This window comes from Callithrix jacchus, chromosome 8 (assembly GCF_049354715.1).
Source record: "Callithrix jacchus isolate 240 chromosome 8, calJac240_pri, whole genome shotgun sequence".
NCBI classification, from domain to species: domain Eukaryota; kingdom Metazoa; phylum Chordata; class Mammalia; order Primates; family Cebidae; genus Callithrix; species Callithrix jacchus.
This window is the reverse complement of record NC_133509.1, coordinates 39,791,514-39,808,004: the sequence shown is the minus strand read 5'-3', so window position 1 is coordinate 39,808,004 and position 16,491 is coordinate 39,791,514. Positions and strand designations below refer to the sequence as shown.

Sequence of the window (16,491 nt, the reverse complement as noted above, 5' to 3'; positions counted from 1 at the left end):
GAGAACTGAACATACTGATATGCTGATTCTTTGAAGAAAAACTTGGGGTTCACTATATCTAACAGAAAATACCAGAAACACATGTAAAGATTTTTAGAGAAGAATAGTTATTATAATATTATTTATGAAAGAGAAAAATTAGACACAACAGAAACAGGGTTAGGCTGAATAGATTCTGATATATTCAGTAACCATGTCAATCATCTTTTTTGAAGTTTCCTTTTAATGTTATGAGAAAGTATGTATAACCTAATGTTGATAGAAGCAAAAATGAAACATCCAACCCATTCGGATACACATGTAAAATAGAAATAAGACTGAAGGAAACAGTTCAGAATCAGTAAATACCTCTAGGATTTAGGGTGGCCTTCATTTCCTTCTGTATACATTTCTGAATATTTTCAAATCTTCTATAACGAACATGGGTTCTTAATCAGAAAAAAAAAGTGGGGTCTCATATTGTTTTTATACCTGAAGAAATTTGCTGTATTTGCTGTTTCTCTGCTGACTCTTTACTGACTCATAGAGATTACTAGGAATCGGGCCTCTTTACTGACTCATAGAAATTAATCGGAACCAGGACTAAAGGAGGAAATAACCGTAGGGAAAACTAAGAAGTTTTTCCTTCATCCTTTAAATGGCACAAGTCACTGGCACCTACCTGTAGCTCTGTGATCATCGTGTCACCAAACTGGAGCCAGAAGTAAGTGCTTCTTTATTTTCACCCCAGTGTCGCCTCTATGACCTGCGGGCAGACAGGGAGGTTGCCATCTATTCCAAAGAGAGTATCATATTTGGAGCATCCAGCGTGGACTTCTCTCTCAGTGGTAAGATTTTATTTCACAAACTTTTCCCAGGACTATAAGACGGGACCAGAATGAAACTAGCATTCCATCAGGCTTTTGGTCAACTGAACTTCCTGTGGACCTCCTCCACATTTGCACCAGGTTTTCTTCTCTGAGCTCCTGACTTCCCACTTTGCCCTGCCCCAGGCAGCTTCCCCTAGCTCCATTCCCTCCAGGGGAAAAGAAGGCTGTACACCCACTTAATGCTGTCCTTGAAGACAATGAAGTGTCAGAAATTCGCATCTGCAGCGCTCAGGCATTTTCCCTCCAGCCTTTGCTTCTTTTCAGGCCCCAAAGGGAATGTTTCTCTAAGGGGAAATGAAGCAGGAGTCCCTTCTAGGGCCAGACACTGCTCGTGTCTGTAATCCCTGCATTTTGGGAGGCCAAGGCAGGCAATCACTTGAGGTCAGGAGTTTGAAACCAGTCTGGCCAACATGGTGAAACCTTGTCTGTACTAAAAATACAAAAATTAGCTGGGTGTGGTGGTACACACCTGTAATCCCAGCTACTCGGGAGGCTGAGGCAGGAGAATCGCTAAAACCTGGGAAATGGAGGTTGCAGTGAGCTGAGATCATGCCACCTGCACTGCAACCTGGATGACAGAGTGAGACTCTGACTCAAAGAAAAAAAAAGAGTCCCTTCTCAGCATCCTGAAGCTCATGGCTCCTTTGTGGGAAGTTGCCAGTGAAAGTTAAAGCATAGCTCCAGAAGTATCATGTCAAAAAAAGAAAGAAAAATAGAAAGTTAAGGTAGAGCTAACAGGCTGGCTACCTGGACCACACCATTTTTCCAGACATATCCTGTACTAACTGCACATGATGTTCCTTCTCCTGCCTGGAACTTCTCTTCCCTGCCTTCTCTTGCATGACAGACTCCTATGCAACCCTCAAGAGCCAACTCAAATGTCACTTTAATTTTCTCTCTAAGTAAGTTTTACAAGTTATTAACTACCAAATGACTACAAATAATTTACTTGTGTCTGCAGTGCCCTCCTTGACCCTCCTTCCTCTCTGATCCCATAGCACTCAACGTGTGTAAAGCAACTGCATTATGGCTGTTACCATGGGATGCTGCAGTGATCTGTTCCTCTCAGCCCTGCATCCTCTACTGCGGGTAGTGACTGTGCTTTCTCCCCTTTCAGTCCTCAAGGCAAAGCACAGTGCTTAGGACTCAGTGGGCCTAAATCACTGCTTACTGAATGAGTGAGGGAGTGAGTCATGAAATGAGAAACAGGAAGCAAGGAACTGCCTTAACAGCTATCATCTCACCCTGCTTCAAGGTCGCCTGCTGTTTGCTGGATACAATGATTACACTATCAACGTCTGGGACGTTCTTAAGGGGTCCCGGGTCTCCATCCTGTTTGGACATGAAAACCGTGTTAGCACTCTACGAGTTTCCCCCGATGGGACTGCTTTCTGCTCAGGATCATGGGATCATACCCTCAGAGTAAGAGATGGTTTTCTGTTTTCCTGTGTGTTTGTGTGTGTGGCGGGGGGCAGGGGAGCAGTGATGGGCCTTCTGAAGCAGAGGGAAGGCTATCAGAATAAGCTCAGATGGGCCTGGTCAGCTATGCCAAACTCCCATTTTCACTCTACCCACAGTCACAGAAGGCATGAGTTGCGTGGAGAGGTAGTGAGTGCTCCATCAATGCAGGTATTCCAGCACAGACTGGACAACTGTGTATCAGCCTTTAGTTGAGGGAATAGTTAGGCTTGACAATCCAGAATCTTCCTTTTGATTCTAAAAGTCTGATTGTTGTGATTCTAGTCTTTGGCAAACCACAGATAACAAGTCTCTTCTCCTATAGTTAGGGTTCTGATTATGATTATTGACCTTGTGATGACAAGGGTCACAGATCCAGCAGGCTGTGAAGCCCCTGAAATTGCTACTTTTTTATTTTTAATTTTTCTATAGCTTAATCTTGGAAGTGAAGCCCCTGAAATTACATGCCCAATTTGGGGCATATGCATTTTGCCCTCATGGCTTTCATTAAATTCTCAAAGAGAGCTTCATAACCTAGAGGAGTGTTGGCTCTCCTAAACTACTACCCAAATTGCCTGTTTAGGCCGGGCATGGTGGCTCGTACCTGTAATTGTAGCACTTTGGGAGGCCAAGTTGGGCAGATCACTTGAGCTCAGGAGTTCAAGACCAGGCTGGGCAACATGATGAAACCCTGTCTCTACTAAAAATACAAAAATTAGCCAGACATGGTAGCATGCACCTCTAGTCCCAGCTACTTGGGAGGCTGAGGCAGGAGAATCACTTGAACCCAGAAGGCAGAGGTTGCAGTGAGCCGAGATCATTCCACTGCACTCCAGCCTGGGCAGCAGAGCAAGACTGTCTTTTTTTTTTTTTTTTTGAGACAGAGTTTTGCTCTTGTTACCCAGGCTGGAGTGCAATGGAGCGATCTCGGCTCACCGCATCCTCCGCCTCCTGAGTTCAGGCAATTCTCCTGCCTCAGCCTCCTGAGTAGCTGGGATTACAGGCACACGCCACCATGCCCAGCTAATTTTTTGTATTTTTAGTAGAGACGGGGTTTCACCATGTTGACCAGGACGGTCTCGATCTCTTGACCTCGTGATCCACCTGCCTCGGCCTCCCAAAGTGCTGAGATTACAGGCATGAGCCACTGTGGCCGGCCAAGACTGTGTCTTTAAAAAAATTTTTAAAAAGCCCATTTATAGAGCAAAGCTAAGTTTATTGCTTGCCTCAGTGTGGAACATCAAGAACTGGTAGAGGTGTGGTGGCATCTCAGAAGGGGAGGGCAAAGGCATGCATGAGGTTTTTTTGGTCTGGTTTAGGCAGGTCTTTGTTGGGGGGCACTTAATTAGGATTGGACAAATGTGTGGCATAATAGTTTTAGGATTGCTGGACACAGGGTTGGGGAGAGTTTCAAACAGACTCTTCAAAACTAAATAGTCATTTGATGCTCTGTATTGTCCTGAGACGTGGGTGTATTTTCTAAAGAAGGTAAGTTGAGTACTCTAGTGTTAGGATAAATAGAGAAAAGAATTTTTGCAAAATTCCTGAAACAAATAAAAAAGTTAACCTGTGAGTTCATCTTCCTGGGTAAGAGTGTCCTAAATGAGTAAGTCATATTAATATACACAGTGAGCTGTATGGGTTCAAATGGCATCTGGGAAAGTAGCCAGGCCCTAGTAAGGAGGCTGCAGAGGCCCCATAGTTGATTAACCAAGGGAGGAGGGAAGCAGGTCCAAAGAAGCACTTTTCAGTAGCTAGGAGTACAGTGTTATCCTTCTAAGGCACATGAGCAAACTATTTTGGATGGAGTGTGTGTGTGTGTGTGTGTGTGTGTGTGTGTGTGTGTGTGTGTGTAAATAGACTAACTTTATCTCTTTAAGCTCAAGTTTTATAAGTTGTTACCTAAAGGTCTAAATCTATCTGTTTGTGTCTTCACAGGTCTGGGCATAATCATAAATGCACTCATGTATACCTGAGAATTTGAAATCTTCACATGTAAATAGATATTACTTCTAGAGGAGCTTAGGGTTTACTGCAGTTTAGCTTAGGGGAGCAACCCATGGCTCAGAGGTCACCAAGCATCTCCAATATGACTATTAAAACTGTCGCTTCTGGAAATACACTAGTGTGAGCCTTCAGCACTACGAGAATACCTTCAAGTACAGTATTTTTCTTTTGGAACACTTTTTTAAATGTATCTGGTTTTATCTGTTTTTAAGGTTATTCTAAATTATTCTAGCCTCAACTCATTCTGTCACCAGTAGAATTCAGCAGTTAACATATTCTATATTATTTCTTTGAATCAATTCATTTTCAGAGTGCTTTAAAGTCTGGGATTTCTTGATGTGCACTGTGATACCTGGAACTTTCCTCTGGAAGTGCTGGTTTTATGGACTGAGGACTGGTAACTGGTGTGTGATAGAAGCAAATTCCAATTCCAAATGTAATTAATTAGACAAAAATCACTTTTTTTTGGAATGTGTTTTTGTTGTAAAAGTATCTTTTTCAGCCTCCTGTTCTATTGTCTTTTTTCAGATAAAACATGTTTGCCTATGGTGAACTGCTATAAATGATGCAGAGAAATGCCTAAAATGGACAGGTTGTTTGATTCATGGATGATGTGATAATATGTCACTGTGTCACTTGGACAGGGCATTTTCTCTGAATCGAAGGAAAAGCCAGTGCTGTCTGTAAACAAATGCTTCTGAGAGCAAGCAAAACTTTTCTGAATGGGTACACAAGATAGGAAACTTATTTAAAAACATAACAGTAGAATTAGCGGAAACGTTTCAGTTAAAGTGGAGCTTGTCCATAATAATTATATTCATATGTATTGCATTGCATTTATAAGAACATATGCAGATTGACTGATAGTCTTGAATAATGTCTGTTCCTCTTATATAGAAAGAAAAACAATATTAAAAGATCTTCTCCCTTTTTTTTTTTTGAGACAAAGTCTCACTCTGTCGCCCAGGCTGGAGTGCAGAAGTACAATCTCAGCTCACCACAACCTCCGCCTCCAGGGTGCAAGCGATTCTCCTGCCTCAGTCACCCGAGTAGCTGGGACCACAGGCAGCACCACCATGCCCAGCTAATTTTTGTATTTTTAGTAGAGGCAGAGTTTCACGGTATTAGCCAGGATGATCTTGATTTTCTGACCTTGTGATCTGCCCACCTCAGTCTCCCAAAATGCTGGGATTACAGGTGTGAGCCACCACACCCGGCCACAAGATCTTCTCTTTATTTGAGATTCAGAATTCCCTCTGGAAGAAGGAACTGCTTTTTGTTATAGGATCCCTTCTTTTCCTTTTTTTTTGTATAATGTAGATGCTTATTCTTTGCTTTAGAAAACTTCTTATTTAAAAAGATAGCATGCATTATTATTTAGGGAAATAAAAGGTCACCTCAGACACCAGATGTCATTCTAGGGTGAGGCCTGCCTCGTGGGTGGCCTGGGGTCTGCTGGCGGGTTCTGGCTGCGCCTGAAGGCTGTGTGTTCCCTGTCCCTTGGATTGTCATGTCTCCTCTCCTGGTCCTGCTCCAGCCTAGCCCTTCTCCTCGTGGTAGTTCTGGCTTTGCAGGCCCAGCTCCAGGCTGGGCTCCTGTGAACATCCAGGGGTGTGCCAGGCCCACCCTCACAACTGCTTGTTCAGGTATCGTGATGGGCCACTTGGTCCAAAATCAGCCAGGCCAGCTTTACCATCACCTCACTTCAAATAAACATGATAATTATGTTTGATGATTTGCAGAGCACTTACTGGTAGTTTTACTGTACAACAGGGTCTGGGGTAGAGAGAGAAAAATAAAAGGCCTCTGCCTGCCTCCAGTGAGCCCAGAGAGACCAATTTTTATTCCCAGTAGATTCCAGTCTGGGTAGGGGCTCAGGAAATGGGCCCAGTGTCTGGCCAGCTCCTGCTGGCTGCTGAAGGGGTCAGGGACACCATGGGATTCCCAAGCTCAGCTCCAGAATGTCCCAGAGTGGTCCCTGGTGCAGCTGGCCTCCTTGTGGTGGCATCCCCAGCTCTTTGTCCCACAGCCTTTCTTTCTTCTTTGTCTTTGCACTGTGCCTTCCAGCTCCTAGGAGTGAAGGAAGGCACGGGAAAGGAAGGAAAGGTGGCCCAGGGGAAGCACCATTCCAGGTTCTGTGTTTGCAAGGGTGGAGAGCACCTTGAAGATATGTGCAAAGTAGACTACTGACTTTCCAATCCAAAAAGCCACTTTAAGGGCCCAGGGAAAGTATTCCAGAGAATGGTTCCACTTCTCCCATGGGCAGGAAGTCCCCTCGCTGTGAGTGTGTGCTCTCGCAGTGGGCACGGGATTTGCTGATGAGATGCTTGATTTGGACTCTGTGGCAGCATGTGGAGACTCGGGGTATGCTCTGCGGAATAGATTGTATTCTTAGATTGAATATAATGCGAGTGCATTTTTATAATCAGCTTTTCTTTTTTCCAGAGGACTCGGGGATAAACCTACCAAACCAATTGTGGTGAAGGAGCCAAACAGATGGGCCCTAGAGGTGTAGAGCCTTGGGCAGCCCCCTCCCTGGCCAGAAAAAAGAAGGTTCTGGCAGAAAAGAGGTGTGGGCGATGGGTATTTATGGGAAATACCTGTGACGGGAAGCCAAGTCCAGGGTCTTTAGAATGCACAGTCAGCCTCTCACCAGTGGGGCCCTGGCAGCCGTCCCTGTCCCCCCACCAGTGAGTCAGATGTCCCCCCACTGGTGAGTCAGAGGTGGGGCACCCTGGAACCACTGCCCTCTTCCTGCCCTTCTGTCTCCTCCACACCCTTCTGTAGATTATAAGTGGTTTAAAGCAACACAGGGTTGTAAGGGCCTTTGTGTCCCAGGCTCTTGTGGTTGCCAGGCCAGCTGGCTGAAAGGTGGCACCACCGATACTGGGACTCCTCTGTGAGTCAGCAGGGCTCCATGGTGACAGAGGAGGAGGTCTGACCTTGGTTCACGCCCAGCTCTGTCACTTTCAGGGAATATATAATATCTGAGTTTCTCTCAGCCTCAGTTTCCCCATCTGTAACATGGGAGGGCACTAAAATATGTAAAGTGCCTGCCTCAGCCCTTGGCACATCTTTAGGAAGGGTTAGTTCCTGGCTTCCTCCCTGTGTCCTCCTCAGTCCCCTTCCTGTTTGCCCCCCTCCCTTCTCCCTCCATCTATCCTCCCTCTTTCTCTTCCCTTCCCCTCCTCTCTCCTTTCTTCTCCCTCCCTCCCATCTCCTCCTCCCTCTCTCCCATCTCCTCCTCCCTCCCTCCCATCTCCTCCCTCCCTCCCTCCCATCTCCTCCTCCCTCCCTCCCATCTCCTCCTCCCTCCCTCCCCTCTCCTCCTCCCTCCCTCCCCTCTCCTCCTCTCTCCCTCCCATCTCCTCCCTCCCTCCCTCCCATCTCCTCCTCCCTCCCTCCCATCTCCTCCTCCCTCCCTCCCATCTCCTCCTCCCTCTCTCCCGTATCCTCTTTCCTCTCTGCTGCTCATTCTCCCAGATGAATGAGTCTCATTAATCTGGACTCCTTTTTATAACCCCTCTCCATCTTCCTCCCTTCCTCATGTCCTCTTCCTCTCTCTCCGTTTTTCACCTCTTTCCTGGTCTCCTTCCCTCCTCTTCTGCCCTTTCTCCCTCCCTCCTTCTCCCTCCCCATTCCCCTTCCCCCAATGCTTTCTTTTCTCCCCATCTCCTCCCCCTCCATAACCAGCCCCCACTCATATAGCAAGTTAGTAGTTCTCATCAATTGGAGCTTCATCTAATTGTGGTTCTCAAGCTTTTTGATCTTAGGATCCCTCTACACTTTATTTTGTTTATTTTTTTTGAGATGGTGTTTCGCTCTTATTGCCCAGGCTGGAGTGCAATGGCACAATCTCAGCTCACTGCAACCTCTGCCTCCCAGGTTCATGTGATTCTCCTGCCTCAGCCTCCCATGTAGCTAGGATTACAGGCATGCACCACCATCTCTGGCTAATTTTGTATTTTTAGTAGAGATGGGGTTTTTCTGTGTTGGTCAGGCTGGTCTCGAACTCCCAATCTCAGGTAATCCGCCCATCTCAGCCTCCCAAAGTGCTGGGATTACAGACATGGACCACCGCACCTGGCCTACACTCTTAAAAGTTGTTGAGGACCCCAAATAACTTGTGTTCATTGTGGATTGTATCTATCCAGATTTCTTGTATTAGAGATTGAGACTGAGAAAAGTTGTAAAACACAAGAATACAGATGCACACATTCCATTAGCCATCAAGGTGGTGCTTTCATCCACGCCGTAGTCTCTGAAAACTCCTGAGAGAATGAAAATTAAAAAGCCACCTATAAAAAAAAAAGTCATTATTATTATGAAAATAGTTTTGGCCTTGAGGACCTCCCCGAGATGGTCTCAGGGACCCTTGGGGCTCTGGATCATGCTTTGAGAACAGCTGATCTGGGCTTATGATCCCTTTTCCAGCCCCTCTGTGTGAGACCTCCCAGAGGCCATTAAGGGCCTTGGAGGAGCTTGGGAAAGAAAGAGGTGACAGGATGATTGAGGAGAGCCACCGTAGGGAAGGCCTTTGGAAGAGGCTTTGGGGCAGCGCAGGTCGGTGGAGGAAGTCCCAGAGAGGCAGTCAGGAGGGCTAGAGACCAGCTGAGGCCCATGACCCTCCAAAAATCCTTTCAAAAGAGGATGCCTGGGAGCCTGGGGAAAGCACAGCAGGTGGGGTAGAAGACTGACTGGGGCAGACTGACTGGGGCCGGGGCCACTCCCAAGCCTGGGAGAGCTGACTGGGGATTTGTAGATATTCATTTCCCAAAGTTGCCTGCTGAGAAGCAGCTTCCCAGCACAGCAGGTTCAGGCCCTGCTTCTTTAGGACCTCACCCTTAGATCTGGACCAGGTGGGCCTGAGGTGGGCCAGGAAATACAAGGCAAAGGCCCACTGGGGAGGCTGCAGGTGAATCTGGTTTCTGTGGATCCTTTGTGAGAATGCGATGCTAAACCACACGGCCTCTCATCCATGACCAGGGAGAACTGGGTCATTCTTCAGGGCATGCCACAGACTCCTGCTTCTAGACAGGGCTTGGCTGGAGCCAGACTGGCCTTCAGGATTGTTCAGTCTCCACAGGGGGACTCTGGCCGCCGGTGGGCTGCCACAGGGCCAATCCCAGTGAAAGAAATAAAATGATTGGATATGTTCATGTCATTAGAAAAAGGATGCAGCAGGGGATGGGAGGAGTTGGTTAATGGAATCACATTTGCAGTAACATAGTTGTCTAGTGTTTGGCAGCTCTGTAGGGTGACTGTCACTAACAGTGCTTTATTGTGTATTTTCAAGTAGCTAGAAGAGAGAATTTTGGATGTTCCTGTCAACCTAAATAACAAAGGCAGGCTCTCCAAAAGAAAAAGATACTTAATCAAAAGTAGGGCATTGCAACGGGAACATGCGCGCCATAGTAAACTGTGTGCGTATTCTAGGAGGTAAAGAAAGACAAAGGTTTTTAAAGGAAAAAATGAGGTTTTGAAATAATTATCCTTGGCTATGAATATCAGTAATAAAGGTCACAGCAGTCCGAGGTTGGACAGGCAGTTGCTAGGCAAATGTCCTTGCAGAAGTAATTTTTGTGTGAGGTTGCAGCAGCCTGTGGGCAACGTTGTAATTTTTGCAGGATCTTCCGTGATCGTTTTTGGTATTAGGCATACAAGCATGAGAATCCCCTCTTCATGGACTCCCCAGCTCTATTTGTTACAGTTTTTTTTTAAAACACTTGTGACTCCATTTGAATTCTAACGACTTTCACATTCCCAACACAAAGAAATGATAAATGTTTAAGGGATTAATATGCTAATTACCTTGATCATTACACATTGTATACATGTTTCAAAATATCACACTGTATACCATAAATATGTACAATTATGTCTCAAAAATAATTATTTTTAATAATAGAACCAGAAAAAAAGACGCAGACCCTCTAATAAGGAGATGGGATCAGGAATGATTTCGTCGTTAATTTAACCCACATAAACAGCTAATCCAATTATGGTATGTAAAGACTGTGGCAACAGGAAATGCCTGTCTTTGAACGTCGGGTTATCTAACCAGCACGCCAATGGTGAAAGATTAACTTTGTCGGAAACCAGGAACCATGAAGCAGAGGTCACTGTTTCCAACCTATGTGTTTTCCACTGTAATCGGCAGCCTCCCACTGAATTTATACCCAAGAGAAATGGAAACATATGTCCACGCAGAAATTTGAATACAAATGTTCATAGCATTATTCATAATAGCCCAAAGTGGAAACAACCCAACTGTTCAACAGTGGATGAACTGATGAACAAAATATGTATCCACACAATGGAAGAAAATGAAAGTGCTGACGCACGCTACCACACGGATGAACCGGGAAAATACTGTGATGGGGAAAGAGACCAGAGACAAAGGACCACGTGTTGTAGGGTTCCATGTGTATGAAATGTCCTAATAAGCAAACTCATAAGACAAAAAGCAGATCAGTGGTCACTTAGGGCTAGGGTGAGGAGTGGCCTTTAGTGGGCACTGAGTTTCTTTGGGGGTAATGGAATTAGTGGTGGTGATGGCACAATTCTGTGACTATACTAAAAACCAGTGGATTGTAAGAGGGTGAATTTTATGATATATGAATTACACCTCAAAGCTGTTACTTAAAACATATGTGGAAAATAATAGGCAGTCACTTGCTATTCTCAATAAAACAGACCACATAGGTAAGACCAATACTTTTGGTCACATTTTGGGTTTGGCTGAGAATGGGGCAAGTGAGCATAGTCACCCTTGTTGGTTCACAAAAATAAAAGTTTCTCTGGAATGACAACCTTTTACCATGTGCCAGGTACTGTACTGTGCACTTGGCATATACCAATTCATGCAGCCCTTGTGACAGCCCCATGATGCAGGCATTTCATTATCTCAATTTTTTAGATGGGGAAATTGAGGTTAGGAGAGTTGAATAACTTGCCCATAACTGCACAGCTTCCAAGTTGCAGAAACAGAATTTTCACCAAGTCGTCTTGCAAACTCCTCGTGTGGACTGGAAAATTCTGTATTAAGGTTAATTTATTCATTTGTTGTTTATTTCTATTAATAATTATTGAGTTACCAATGGCAGTGCCAGAGGATTTACCATTTACCCCAAAGCTACTCTAAGAAAAAATGTTCTTGCTGCTGATCTACAAAAAGTTAAAACCATGACTCTCTTGCAAATAAAACATGAACATGTATCCAAGCTTTTATTTAACTCGCTGATTGAGGGAACCAGCAAGATGTCAAAACCAGTTCAAATGGGAATTTGATGTACAGAAATTTATATTCTAACAAAATTTGTGTGGTTCACTGTAAGGAAACATTTGCTTTGGCAGATTAGGCAAGCAGCAGATGCACCAGCCAGCTTAGCCTTTGGAGGGAGAATTCATGTTATTGGACCCACACATATCCTCTGTTCTTGCTGCCAGGAGCTCTCAGTTTATGGGCACATTGAGCAGACACCACAGCAGCTACATAGAGAGGCTGGCTGACAGCCACAGAGCATGTAATTCTGTCCATCTGATTCTGAGTCTCCTCTGCAGTGGATGCCCTTCAGTGGGCATTCACGTGAGACGCAAGTGTCTTCAGTCCGTGCCCATTCCGAGGGGTTCAGCCACATATCTCTTTCCAAGATTTTCTTGTCACTAGTCTTCCAGTCCTGTTCTTTTTAAGCCCCTGACCATCCAGCCTGACCATCCAGTCAAATCATCAGCGACTGTCCATGAATCAATGTAGGTGTGTACTGTGGCCATCTCTCACTCCAGACATAGACAACCTTGGATTTCTGCCCACTGGAAGGATTCTCCTTCACCACTGTCCTTCACAGACACCCCGAGTGAGTGTGAGTGAATGCTGCAGCTGTTCTCTTTCATGTGGTACCAGCACATCATATAGACCCATCTATAATATAGGCTGGAGGTTTTTCTCAGTCAACTGGCCGTAAGTAGCATCCCTGGAGGCCATAGGCATGACATGAGGGAGAGGAGGCAAAGCAATAGGAGTTGATGTTGGAAGAGTCTGAGCTACCTGCTCATACAATTTACAGTTCAATTCTGAACCTGCCGGGCTAAGCTTCTAATACTCCACTTCCATTTGATGATAGATTGCTGCTGTGTACATTCAACTTTATGGCTACATAGGTCAGATGACATCCAGCTCATGATGGGAGATCAGACTCCATTGTATCTTCAGTGCTAAGAGGGAGAGGCCTAGCACCCCAAAGGCTCTTACTAAATATGAATTAATACAGCCAGTATTGGTCCTCTAGCAGCCCCCAAGAGAATTCGCTTTTTTCCTGCCACATGCACCAGACCCCAAAGAAAGGACTCTCCAATACAGACCTGGGTGCTTTCCAATCTAGAGATGCAGATAATGGCCAAGGGAGTGGTCCGTGCGGGGCCTTGTGTAGCCTTTCTCCAGCTCTCCTTAAGAGGAGACTGAAGCCCAGCCAAGCTTCCCAGACTGTCCCCTCAGGTTTTTAGTCCCCAGGCCTGGAGCTAAATAACCCCCAAAGAGTGGCACAGTGCACCTGATCGCTACGCGAACACGTGCGCACCGCCCGGCCTTGGGGACTGGAACAGGTGCAGTTGGGATTCCCATCAAAGGCTCCTCTCCCAATCCTGAAAACAAACATCGAGGCTTGGGGGCTGGGGCGGGGCATGGCAGCCCCTCCCTGGGGGAGGCGCGGCCGGGCCAAGAAAGCCCGCGAAGGCCCGGAGCCCCAGCAGAGGCCGGACCATGGCTGACCCGCTGTGGCAGCGCACCGAGCAGCTGGTGACGGACTACCTGGAGTACTGCTCCCGGGAGCCTGGCACCCCCGAGTCGCCGCCGTCCACCGCCGAGGCCGCTGTGCTGCGCGCCGTGGCCGCCAGTGTGCGGAAACTCTACCGGTCTTTCTTCTCCGCCTACCTCGGCTACCCCGGGAACCGCGTCGAGCTGGTGGCGAGGATGGCGGAGGCCCTGCTCTCCGACAGTCCCGGCCCCACCTGGGGCAACGTGGTGATGCTCCTGGCCTTCGCGGGGACGCTGCTAGAGAGGGGGCCGCTGGTGACCGCCCGGTGGAAGAAGTGGGGCTTCCAGTCTCGGCTGAAGGAGCCGGAAGGCGACGTCGCCCGGGACTGCCAGCGCCTGGTGGCCTTGCTGAGTTCGCGGCTCGTGGGGCAGCACCGTGCCTGGCTGGAGGCTCAGGGCGGCTGGGTGAGCAAGGAGGGGGACACAGGGCGGGATAGGCACCTGGGAACCGCCCGCACACGTGCCGGGCACGAGGAGGGACCCACCGTGTCAGGCCCCTGGAACGAGGTTTCTTGAAAGCAAAAGGGCTCATTTCAGCGGGACTGGAATGTTCGGTGTGAGGTCTGGGGTTTCTCCTCCCTTGGCAGTAAGGTTGGCAGGAATAGGCCTTGTTAGATGGCTGTCTATGAACTTTTCCGAAGCAGCCACGCACGGCTTGGGTCTGCTCCCTTGGACCTTGCCCTGGCCTTAGCTCATTGGGCGCTTTTGGCGGCACCCAGACCATTAGGTCTGAATGCTTTGCTCCTATAGAAATTACCAACCAATGAAGTCAGCAATTGGGGGACCAGGCCGAGTGGGGTGTTTTTCTCCTGTGCCTATTAAATGCGCCTTTGGAGAGACTCAGACCCGTCAATCATAACCCCCAACACCTCTCAGTCTGGCAAGAGGGGTTGTGGAGTGCTCTGGTCGCCCAGTGGTGGCGCTTACTCAAGGTTCCTTAACTTCTAATCCGCTGCATCCAGCCCTCAGTGAGGACGTTTCTAGGCCTCTGGTTTCAGCTGCAGGCCTTAATCTTTGGTCAAGGTTAGAGGGATAGGCCTTTGGTCTGCAGCTGTTAATCAAGGAAAGCCACCTGGTGGTGAGACCCTCCCCACACCCCGCATGCCCCCAGGGTTCTGAGCTAGACCCCATTTAATCCTCACCACCTTATTGGCGTTGATTCAGTGACTGAGGTGACCCATGTTACTGGATGCCTATGGCCGAACTATTAAAACCGGCAAGTTTTTTGATCCAAAATGTAGCCTCCTGTGGGTCGTTCCCATTTAGACCTGGTATAGCGACAAGTTGCGTTCTGAGAAGTGACAGGGAGTGGGAGGTGTAGCTTGACCTTCTGCCTCATTCATGTTCGTGTTGGTGTTCAGCCCTCTGGGCCGGTGAACTCCTTTCAGCTGCCTGCCTAAGAGCCTCACCTGAGCTCTCAACACAGCCTCTGGCCCTTCCGGGCTCAGTACCTGAAGAGATGAGAATTGGAAAGGGGCCCTTGAAGGTTTTTTTTTTTTCTTTTAAGAGTGTTCTGCTCTTGTTACCCAGGCTAGATGCTATGGAACAATCTCGGCTCACCGCAACCTCTGCCTCCCGGGTTCAAGTGATTCTTCTGCTGCAGCCTCCCGAGTAGCTGGGAATATAGGCATGCACCACCACGCCTGGCTCAATTTTGTATTTTTAGTAGAGACAGGGTTTCTCCATGTTGGTCAGGCTGGTCTCAAACTCCCAGCCTCAGGTGGATCCCCCTGCCTCGGCCTCCCGAAATGCTGCAATTACTGGCGTGAGCCACCACACCCAGCAAAAGTTTTTGTTTTGTTTTGTTCATGTTTTTGGCTAATCACTGTTGACTAAAGAATAATCTCTTCACATCAAGAAGCTGAAATTCTCGGTGGGTTGCCATGGCTCATGCCTGTAATTCCAGTACTTTGGGAGGCCAAGGTGGGTGGATCACCTGAGGCCAGGAATTCAAGATGACCAACATGGTGAACCCCCGCCCCCCCCATCTCTACTGAAAATGAACTGGGCATGGTGGCAGACACCTGTAATCCCAGCTACTTAGGAGGCGGAGCCAGGAGAATCGCTTGAACCTGGGAGGTGGAAATTGCAGTCAGTGAGTCAAGATCTCACCATTGCACTCAAGCCTGGGCACCAAGAGCGAAACTGCACCTCAAAAAGAAAAAAAAGCTGAAATTCTCAAATTGGGTAAACATAGTTGACCCTCGTCTCTGCCCTTGCAGTCAAAATGCCACAGCCTCGAGTTAAGTTCCCTTCCTAAATGGAGTTGGTGCTTGCTGTAGTATCAGGTGATAACTTTTCAATCTAGTGACTTGACAGTTTCCCAAAGGGCATCTCTTTGCTCAGAAAAGAGCATAATAATCTACCTTCCTCTTGGTTTTGAGTCAAGATACAAGTGTTCCTACACCAAGTGACAAAGTCAAATGGATGCTTCTGTCCACTTAACAGTCCTCACTCCTCAGGGGCTCCTCATTACTCCGTGTGTATTGATCAGAATTTCCTTCCTTTTACTCTTAAATCCAAATGTTCCTTTGCTGTTTAATCTGCAGTTTCCACGTGTTTTGAGTGAGGCTCTCAGCATCACGAGGCAATCTAACTTTTCTCTCCCCACTGTAGGATGGCTTTTGTTACTTCTTCAGGACCTCCTCCTTGCTGGCATTATGGAGAAAAGTGCTGGTCCAGGTTTTCCTGTCATGGTTGTTAACAGCAGTATTCATCTACTTCTGGACACGATAATGAGGAGTTTTAAAAGTTTTAGCCCACTTCTACCTGCCCAACTGTGACCAACTAAGTGACTGAGGGGTGAGCACGAGAACTGAGAGAAGGCACCGTCCTCCCACCCCAGATGTTTTTACCTGAATGCATACAAGGAGTCCTAAAGTAATGATTTGGCCAGTGTTTTAACTTGTGACAAGTACTCAGGTGTGAGGACAAGAATGCAGATGGCTCTTCCTTGAGTGGGAGAAATGGGGAGTCTAGTACCTCATTATGCCAAAGAATCGCAGAGGAAACTGCATTCCATTAAATGGGAAATAGGGTGCTATTTGCTGAAACTTGGATAAGAGTGAATGTGAACCTCTCATCTCCACAGCTTCATGTGCTGCTGAGGCATTTTAATCTTGGCCACAGCTGGGGCAACACAAGCCCCAAAGCAGAAAAAGTCCCAGTTTAACAAGGAATGTCACTTTAAAATCACTTATAAGGAATTATTTGAGACCAAATCCTTTGAAATCTAATTCCTGGGACTTCTAGGTTTTTATAGTTAACATATTAATTAATAAATTGTTAACGTCAAAGTTTTAATAAATTTATATCTTAAAAAAAGTTGGCTTTCCTGATTCAGTA

At 46.9% G+C, this 16,491-nt stretch overlaps 2 protein-coding genes across 4 annotated transcripts in view; both read left to right on the top strand.

Moving 5' to 3' along the window:
- GNB5 (G protein subunit beta 5) overlaps positions 1-11,557 on the top strand; it is an 84,453-nt gene extending 72,896 nt beyond the window's left edge. For all 3 annotated transcript variants that reach the window (XM_078334251.1, XM_035259672.3, XM_002753494.6), the window contains 3 exons: positions 731-827; positions 2,125-2,291; positions 4,266-11,557. In XM_078334251.1, the coding sequence (XP_078190377.1) occupies positions 731-827; positions 2,125-2,291; positions 4,266-4,277 (276 nt within the window). In that variant the 3' untranslated portion in view covers positions 4,278-11,557. The remainder of the gene's footprint in view (positions 1-730; positions 828-2,124; positions 2,292-4,265) is intronic.
- A 1,523-nt stretch (positions 11,558-13,080) lies between these two features.
- Positions 13,081-16,020, top strand: BCL2L10 (BCL2 like 10). Its single transcript, XM_002753466.6, has 2 exons — positions 13,081-13,551; positions 15,763-16,020. The coding sequence occupies exons 1-2, from the start codon at positions 13,093-13,095 to the stop codon at positions 15,880-15,882; spliced, it is 579 nt and encodes a 192-aa protein (XP_002753512.2). The 5' UTR covers positions 13,081-13,092; the 3' UTR covers positions 15,883-16,020.
- The last annotated feature ends 471 nt before the right edge of the window (positions 16,021-16,491 follow it).